At 45.3% G+C, this 9,524-nt stretch overlaps 1 protein-coding gene across 1 annotated transcript in view; it reads left to right on the top strand.

Moving 5' to 3' along the window:
* The window catches only part of nr3c2 (nuclear receptor subfamily 3, group C, member 2), a 63,120-nt gene extending 55,785 nt beyond the window's left edge, over nt 1-7,335 (top strand). The window contains exons 8-9 of the mRNA XM_079730934.1: nt 2,024-2,181; nt 3,540-7,335. Of these exons, the coding sequence (XP_079587060.1) occupies nt 2,024-2,181; nt 3,540-3,695 (314 nt within the window). The 3' untranslated portion in view covers nt 3,696-7,335. The remainder of the gene's footprint in view (nt 1-2,023; nt 2,182-3,539) is intronic.
* Nucleotides 7,336-9,524: the final 2,189 nt, after the last annotated feature.

Below are 9,524 nucleotides of genomic sequence, written 5' to 3'. Positions count from 1 at the left end.
GACTGGTTTTGGCAACGCTTAAATCTAGCACAAGATATGATCCGCGTTTTGCTTTCTGTTGCAGTTGCGTTTCCGAAGCGGTGGCAGCGTTGGCGTTGTGCTAAAAGTAGCGGTGGACGACAGTGTATTAGTGTCTGCCTTGATTATTCAGGTCTGTGTTGGAGGTCTTAGCCGTGGCTGTAGGATAATTGAAGGTTTTCGCGAGAGGCCAATCCAAGGGGCACCTCAGGAGAAGTGAGGTGTTTCTTAATCAGCCAGCCATTGGCTCAAAGTCAAGTTCGTAAAAAAAACTTTTCTGTGTGACTTTGTCCTCTCTGCCGAAAGCGAGCCTCCCTGTATCCACGTCCCTCCTTCTGTCCTTGTCTCAGAACAAAAACGCTGAGACAAAGATGGATGTGGCAGCAGGGAAAGAGAACCGTTTTGTTTTATCGGTAGGCGTACGTATATGTATCGTTCGTGCCGGAATAATCCTAAAACTCTGTTCAGCTTCAATTCCTTGTCTCTGTGAGCCAGAGGATGTCGAAATGCTTCCCCCTCCATGCAGATGTATGCATGACAAAATGAAACGGAGACCGTGGGCTAGTCACTGGAATAAATATAGAGATACAGAGCTACAATTATCATGTTTTATAAAGATGCTGTTCCTTTTCCGACACGACGTAGGTTTGTATTTCCTTGAGAAATATTTTCTTTCTCCAACTGTTTTCCCGAAAAATGAAATGTTTGTTATTCGCAGCTAGTTCTTATTTTTCTACTTTGGGCTGCAATGCCCTAGGTAGATTGTGATTTCATTTGAAGCTTCCTAATTAAAAACGAGAACAAGCAACCGAGAACAGGAATAAAAGAAGATAATTAATTACAACTTGCAGTAATTACAACTTATATTGGTACATTGGGGTTATTTTGTGAAAACGAATCCACACGCATTCGTGCTCCACAATTTAATTTTTTAAATGTTTTATGCAATACCTGTAAAAAATGTGGCCGTAAATGTTTTACGAGCCCTCGGCTCTGCTCGGCATGTTGAGCCACACTGTGACTGCTAAACCAGCTGCCTCAGGGGGCCGCTGCCGGGGCCACAGAGGCCCCCTGCCTCCTCAGTCTCACTCGGATTCACAGGGGCCCCGATGTGTGGCCCCTTTGACTTCTCTTAATCACATATTTTCAAAGCGCCGGTCTCTCAAAGCCGGAAACGTTTTGAACCATGGCATAGATAGAGAAAAACAGAAACGAAAAGTCAAGATTTGTCTCTGGCCTCAAAGAGCTTTCTTTCTGGCTGCTTGCTGTGCGTCGGTTTGGATATGGAATACGACAACAAACAACTTTTGTTTGTGGGATGCAGAGACGTGAGGAAGTGTGTCATGTTTCTTGCGGCTATGTGTTGTAGCTCTCTGATCTACAAGCTGTCAAGTGCCCTGTCGGACTTGGTGGGGGATTCAATCGCGGCGCAGCGCTGGGAATCGTTCTATGTTGTAGAGCTATGACCAATGTGCACAGCCAGGCTCATTTGGCCATTTTTATTCAGAAAATCATTGAACATACAAAGTATAAACACTGATAGGCCCGGATAGATAGTTCAATAGCCTATTTATGTATGTGTATATTTGACTGTATATAAAACGGTATCTTTCAACTGAATCATACCACAAACGTGCCAAAACTTCGACTCCCTTTGGATAGAAACTTTTATCATGAGACTGTCTCTATATCGACCCAGCGACCTTTGACTAACTAGCCAGCAAACAAACAGGCCGTCAAAAGGTTTTGGAGGGGAAAGAAAGATTTCACCTCAAAATGGGGATCAAATAAGTCACAGAAACGCACTGCACTGGAGCCTGGGAGCGGTAGACAGGGTTTACAGAGTCACGTTGAAACCCATCGCAGCGTCCTCAGTAGGGCCTGGGCTTGGCCCTTCCGTGCACCGCCCCAGTCCGTCCGATCCGGTCTGGTCCGGTGAGGTGTGGTGAGGTGAGAGGAGGTGCGGTCCGGGGCTTTTTACGAGCGGCCTGTGTTTGTTCTCCAGTGCCCAAGGAGGGTCTGAAGAGCCAGGCGGCGTTCGAGGAGATGAGGGTAAACTACATCAAGGAGCTGCGGCGCTCGGTGGGCAAGGCCACCAACAACTCTGGTCAGACCTGGCAGCGCTTCTTCCAGCTCACCAAGCTGCTGGACGCCATGCACGACGTGAGTCCCTCCGCCTGTCTGTCTGCCGCTCTGTCTGTCTGTCTCTCTGCCTGCCTCTGTCTGTCTGTCTCTCTGTCTGTCTGTGTTTCCGTCTCTGTTGGTCTTTCTGTTTATCTCTCTGTCGGTCCATTGTCCATTTGTCTACTCTCAGTCTGTCCCTCAGTCTGTCGGTCTGTCTCTCTGTCTTTCTCTTTTTCTGTCTGTCTGTCTCTCTCTCTGTCTGTCTTTGAATCTGTTTGTCTGTCTTCCTGCCTCTCTGTGAGTTTGACTCTCTGTCTGTCCATCTCTCGCCGTGATTCTAGACCTTTCTTAAATGTTTGCAGGGGCAAGTACTATTGATTGTACATAGTCTGACCCGTTATTCGCGTTGGACATAGGAGCTTAGTGGTTGGGGTGTGTGGGACGCGAGGGAGCTGTGAAAGGTCCAGATTTCCATCCCCAATAGCTGAGGTGTACCTGTAGACATTACAGTATCCCCTAACTGCTCCTTAAGGACACCTCACTGAATTCACAGTAAGGCGCATTGGACTAAAGCATCTGATAAAAGACCACACAGCAAACAAACATCAGTTTAAGGTAAATATAAATGTGAGGGCCGGGGAATGTACGATGCCTTCATGCAGGTAACAAGGTCCACAGCGTTTTAAGACTTGTCACTTCCAGTGGAAAAAGTCCCTGGCAGTGCGGCGATATAGTGGCTTCAGCTTAATGCATTCAGTTAGGCAGGTTAATTGCACTGGGGCTTCAGAATAGGGCTTATTGCATTTCCAGTCTGTCCCTAGGGGGGGGGGGGGGTCTGATGTGCAGCAGGCAGGCCGGGCCCAGCAGCTCTGGTAGTGAATGGAACAGAAGGGAATCAATACCAGCTCCACTTTATTGAATCAGCATACAGGGGTCATCGCAACAATTGGGCTAAATTGCCTTTTTCTTCTTATGCAACGGTCTGCCAGTGTGTGACAGAATGACAACAGGGGGCCTGGGCCCGGTGGAAAGGCCGAGCCAATGAAAAGGCTGGATAATCAGATCAGTAGACGTAGTGTTGATTCCGAACATGTGTCCGTGTTTTGTATTGATGCTAATGGCGGTGATCTCCTCCTATAGGATTTAAAGTCTTAGAAGTATCAGTGGTGCCCCCAAGTGGCAAACTCACACAAAGTGTCTGTTTGTGTGTGTGTGTCTGTATCTGTGTGTGTGTGTGTGTGTGTGTGTGTGTGTGTGTGTGTGTGTGTGTGTGTGTCTATGTGTATCTGGTCCTATGTGTGCTTGTGTGTGTCTGTCTGTTTGTGTGTGTGTGTGTGTGTGTGTGTGTGTGTTTTTGTGTGCGTGGTGTGTGCGTCTCTCTGTGTGTGTATCGTTAGCTGGTGAGCAACCTGCTGGACTTCTGCTTCTACACCTTCCGCGAGTCGGAGGCCCTGAAGGTGGAGTTCCCTGACATGCTGGTGGAGATCATCAGCGACCAGATACCAAAGGTGGAGTCGGGCCTCACGCACACACTGTACTTCCACAAGAAATGACCGCGCCCGGCCGCCGCCCCGCACGGGACGGGGAAGGCAGAGCACCGGGAGGACCCCAGAGAGACGCAGCACGCCACACACTGACACCGGGAGGAGACGCCGAGGGGCCCGCGGGGGGGGGGGGGCGTTAGGGGGAGGAGGGGGAGGAGGAAGAGGGGGAGGAGGGTGAGGAAGGGTCGCTTCCTCTCTGGAAACCCGTGGAACCCGTTGGCCGTACCATGCTGCCGCCGCCACCGCCGCCGGCATCACCGGCGGCCATCGAAGCTCTCTCTCCAGGACCGAGGACACAGAGAAGGAGAGAGGGGTGCATTGCTGTGGTGTCCCTGCTTCCCCCCCCCAACACTCCCCCCCCCCCCCCGATGCCCTGCCCGCCCCACCCCCTCACCCAGGGGTGGAGATGAGTGAGGGTGGGGGTCGTCCGAGGGGAGGAGAGATGACCCCCCCTGTATTTCCCTGAGACTCTCCGTCTTCTGTGGGCGGGATTTAAAAAACGAAAAAACTTCTTCTTCTTCGTTCTTGGGAGTCGAGGACATCGCACACAAACACAAACACACACACACAAGCACACACACGGTCCCAGAAGAAGGTCTTGGGGAGTGAGATAGGACTGATCATCCCTGACCCCACCCCCAGGCCCCTGTCCCCCTGTCCCCCCTTGCCAGACCCCCGTGCCCAAAAGACAATGACTTCGAAGTGTTTTCTATGGAGACCAAGCCATACATTTCCAAAATGAAGCATTTCGCCCCTTGCACCATGCGCAAACATATACACACACATTTATACAAGTAGTGTGTGAGAGGGATTATCACAAAGTTCACACACTCTTCTCCACGTATGTAGAAAGAAATGCACAAACACACTCCACATAAACTACCACACACACCTTTTCTCACATTTAACTGAAAAAAAAGACAAAAAACTCACTCATTGGCAGTTGCTTATGCAGTCTTTAAAGAAATGAACACAGTACTTCTCAAATATGTACAAAAGAAAAAGAGCCAATATCTAGTTTTAGCTTTGCAACGTATTGACTTACAATAACGTAACAACACACGGCTAAATAATTAATTTGTTTGTTTTTTACGAGAAAACAAACCTAAGGCAAAATGTCTATTTGACTATATTTAAAGGGCTATACTAGCTGAATAGTGACTTCAATTCTAACCTTGATAATCCCAACCGTGAGATTCTCCACCTGGGAGAACACCCCTCTCTCAACTCTTTATTCAGAAAACCCTTTTTATAAATAAGAAAAAATACAAAACACAATACAATCAGAACTAATATGCAAAACCTCAGAGCTAATGCTGTTTTAAAAAAATATAACATTTCTATCGTTTGGCGGTAAGCTTGAGCAAAATGCACGTAAGACACCCATTTCAGGATGAGTACAATTTTTTTCTCAGTGGGGGGGAAAAAAAAAATGTCTTCGTCCAAACGCTAGAAATGAAAAGTTCCAGACTTCAGTAGTGATGGCGGTTAGACCGAAGGTGCATCTATATACCAGTAAGGACAGTTATTTATGTGATCTCCATACGTGTCCGTCCCTATTGTTCCTTTCTACTCTCCATGAAGTGAAACCAGCCCTTAGTGAACTCACCACGTATCGTCTCTTCCCAGAAATAATAACAAATAATAATATGAATAACAACATAGCGTTTTCATACAAGGTGTGACGCCAGGGTTGTCGTTTTTAAACGACGAGCCCAGACGTTTGACATTTACGGTGCTTCTTTTTTCTACTAAAGCCATGCAAATTATAACGTAAATATGTACAGTAAACTTCACAGGCGCTCCATCCCGAATACTCACTTTGGACGCGGGCTCAATCCCTACGCTCTATTATCTCAATGTAATCCGAAAAAAAAAAAAACGTAAAAAAAAAATAACACAAAAAAAAATTAAACACCTACGGTCGCGATAGTGCTTTAAGCAAACGGCTTCATGACATAAATACCTGGCGTAACATTTACAGGTATAAAAACGCTGCACTCACCTTCTCCTCAGCTCCTGTACAAATACATTTGTTTTTTTTTAGGTACCTGTTGCGAAAAACAAACCGACACTTCGGTGGTTGGTTAAGGTGACATTTTGACTGCTTTCTGTCAGTGTTGTTTTGTTTGATTTCTCTCATTTTATTATTATTTTGTGGGCCAAAACTTCAACAGATACCGGGTCTGGTAAGACCCGGATATCTGGACCAGTACCGCGTCTCTCGCACCTCAGTGATGGCAAAGTATTTTGGAAAATACGACGTGAAGCTACTGAAACAGAAAAGAAAGAACAGAACAGAACAGAAGACAGATAGACGCGCTGAGGAGGACGAGAATAGTTGTGTGCGCGTGATTATTCTTTGTGAGTTTGTATTTGCCGATGCGTGCGTGTGCGTGTGTGTGTGTGTGTGTGTGTGCGCGCGCGGGTGTGTATGTACTTGTGCATGCTCATCTACGTGTGGTGTATACTATTAAGTTTGTGTCTATGTTCCCTTTCGCAAGCGTGAGTATTATGCATTCATATTATATAGGATTAACCGTATCCGATTTCTACACTTGGACAAAACAATGATTTTGCACAGAGGAGATAATACAATGTGAAATGAGACTTTAGCTGCAAGGTTGCAGAACAAAATTAATTTTGCCATGATCAGCCCAGCAAACAGTTGGACCAGAGCGAGGAACGGATTGTTAGCAACACTGGGATGGGTTGGTACACTGTTACTAGTGTTAGGGTCCATAGCGACCGTGGTCATGGCGACGAGGTGATGGTGGTGATTGTATGCGGTGAATAAGGGTGAATACAGCATATATATCAGTATATATAAATATATGTATGTATATCGATGTATATATATGTATAAACAAGCGAAAGCCCACTATTTTGTTTCACTTTATTGTTCCTGTTTTGTTTTTATTTGTTTGTTTATTGTGCATCGCTATGTACAATAATCTCTCACTTTGTCGTTCTTTGCCCCCCTTTAAAAAACAACAACTGTCAACCGGTTTAGAGTGAATGGAAAAGTATTTTTGAAAGAATTATATTTTGCTGGAATACAATATTTAAGTACTTTGTCTAAAATATCCCTTTTTTGTAAGATGAAATTAATGCATGCTTTTTGACGAGATGTTTACATTGTATTTAAAGAAGGGAAAACGTGTGCCTTTTTTATCTCACCCAATTTACAATTTTCAAAGTGTATATTGTAAATAACACAGCAAGGCTCTATGTTGAGTTTAGTATATGAAATTTATACTTTAACCATCCTGCAAAACGTATGTGTTTTACCCCTCGTCGTAGTGTGTTGTGAGCTCGGAGAAATGTATATATATATATATATATATATACATATATATGTATATATATATGGAGGAGTTATGAATGTATCAATCAATTATGAGCTTACTACCTGAATGTTAGAGAGACGTCACTAACTCTTTTCTTTTTAAATTATTTGTTTTTGCATCATTTTTCTCTTTTTGTTGCATTATTTTCATGTGACCCAGACGAAACGTCAGACATTTTTCTTTGTTTGTTTTTGTAACAGAAGATGTATCAAGTAATTGATCTGAGAGTTGTTGCTGTCATTTTGATTTACTTCAAGTAAAGACTTAATTGTATGGTGGATACCACAGTAAAAACAAGAAATCACTCACTATTAAAGATTAAATGCCGAAAAGTATCATCTATGACTTGATTATTATGTTTGCTTACACAAAAAGGTTTAGGGTTATCATTGTAATGCTTTTGGTCTCCAAAAAATATTGGACAATATTTGAGTTTGAAAAAAATACCATTTATGTACAGCAAAACAGCTACATCCAAAAGCTGTACATTAATAGTATAACTTTGAATAGACATTAAATCAACAATATCTTTGATTTGGTGATTTAATGTTTATCAGGGTATGTGAAGTTGATGTCACACCTTGCTGAACGCTATGGTGAACACGCCATGTTTAGAGGTCGCTGCGCCTGTTCTAGTCTGTTGGTTCTTTCTCACAAGATGGCGCCCGGCATGACAAAACCGTTCCTTATCGTCGGGTCCTACAAAACTGTCAATTAAAAATGATTTCTCAAGACAAAGAAGAAGAAGCTAATAGGCCATAATAACACCACAGCTATGACAAGCAAGGTGACATAAGGTGATATTTGGCATATCTGTGTTTGCAAAACATAGATTATGACAATTCTAATAATTCTATTGACACGGTTAATAGACATGTTGTCGGGGGTGGTGTTTTTGTGTGTTGTTAGGATCCAATATTTAAGGACCATAGCGGGAGAGAGAGTGGGAGCGCCGAGCCAATCCATCTGGTTTGATGTGGACGGAACTAGAGTAAAAGAGGGGTTAGGTTTCCATTACTGAGGCTTCACAGGGAATCCAACCACAGGATTTGAACAAGTACAAAGTAATGCAGCAGAAAGGTAGAGGGGCCGCAGTGTGTGTGTGTGTGTGTGTGTGTGTGTGGGGGGGGGGGGGGGGAAGCTGGGGAGGAGAAGACAAAGAGAGTAGCATTCATCTTAAATCTTAAGGTGAATGAAGAAACCAAGAAAAAAAATGAAAACCTGAAACCGGCGAAGGCGACGACTCCGAATCGCTCTCCTTCTTCATCTTCTTCGGAGCTGAATGGCCATTAACCTCGTTAAGAGACGATGTGCACGGGCGCCTGCCACGCCAGACTGCCGAGCAGACAGTATTACTTTTTGCTCTTATTTTCCCTCTCCAAATCCACAGCCCTCTCCAAATCTCCCCCCAGATTTCCAATAGTGTTCACTGTGTAGTTGTGCCAGATAAACAGAATCTATTGGATCAGGCTGATTTCACGGCTGTGCCCGCGCACATGGCAGCTTCTGTGGCCCACTTTCTGAGCTCCCATATTTTCTCTTCGTCTTTTTCTCTTTTTTTCTATGTTGCTATCCTGCTGTCTCTGCATTCCCTCTGTTGTACATTTGTTATGCACTTTAACTTTTTTCTTCTACTCGTTCGCTTTCTACAACGCCGCCGCTGCCGCTGCGAGGCCGGGGCCTGCTTTCAGATTCGGGGTTGGTTGGTACTGTGGAAAGACCCCTGCATCCACAATCACATAGACACACACACACACACACACACACACACACACACACAGACACACACACACACACCCACACACACACACACAATAATGGCTGCTCCTCTGTAACAAAGCATTTCAGGCTGCAATTATTAAGTTGTTTCTAAAGCCCCCCGATTCTGTGCGTAACGCGGTTATGTCACAGTCTAATAAATCTAATGTCGACCCACTGGGTGAATTTGCTACGGTGTGTGTGTGTGTGTGTGTGTGTGTGTATGTGTGTGTGTGTGGTGGTGGAGGAGTGTGTGTGTGTGTGTGGGGGGGGAGCTGATCTGAGTCACTGTCTGGGACCATTTTCTGTAACTAAAGGACACTGCGCCATGGGGAGGCCAAGGACGGCTGGCGCGGAGCCAAGGGGCTCGGGGTTTTGGGGGGGGGGGATATACAAAATGAAAACATCATGCTGGGTTTAGCCGCAACACACAGGGATTAGTATGAGTCCCTACCGCCTGCGATGTCGTGGTGATGAGGGCTGGGGACCACATCACTGCAGATGTAGGCCGGCAGAGAGAACCCCCCGCACACCGGCCTGGCCCGAGTGAGGCAAGAGTGCACCGATGGTGATGAACACATGAGATACAGGAGATGTAGCAATCTGCCCCCGGCAACAAAGGTGAGCCTGAGCTTTTGATTGGCTTAGGCAACGACTGATTAAACAAATTGACGATCGATTCAAAACATTTCCCGTTAGAACAACCGCGTGAAAAATGAGACACAAGCTC

Source organism: Pollachius pollachius (assembly GCF_949987615.1).
Source record: "Pollachius pollachius genome assembly, chromosome: 2".
In the NCBI taxonomy this organism is placed as follows: domain Eukaryota; kingdom Metazoa; phylum Chordata; class Actinopteri; order Gadiformes; family Gadidae; genus Pollachius; species Pollachius pollachius.
The sequence above is the reverse complement of the archived record's forward strand: the minus strand, read 5'-3'. Positions and strand labels throughout refer to the sequence as shown.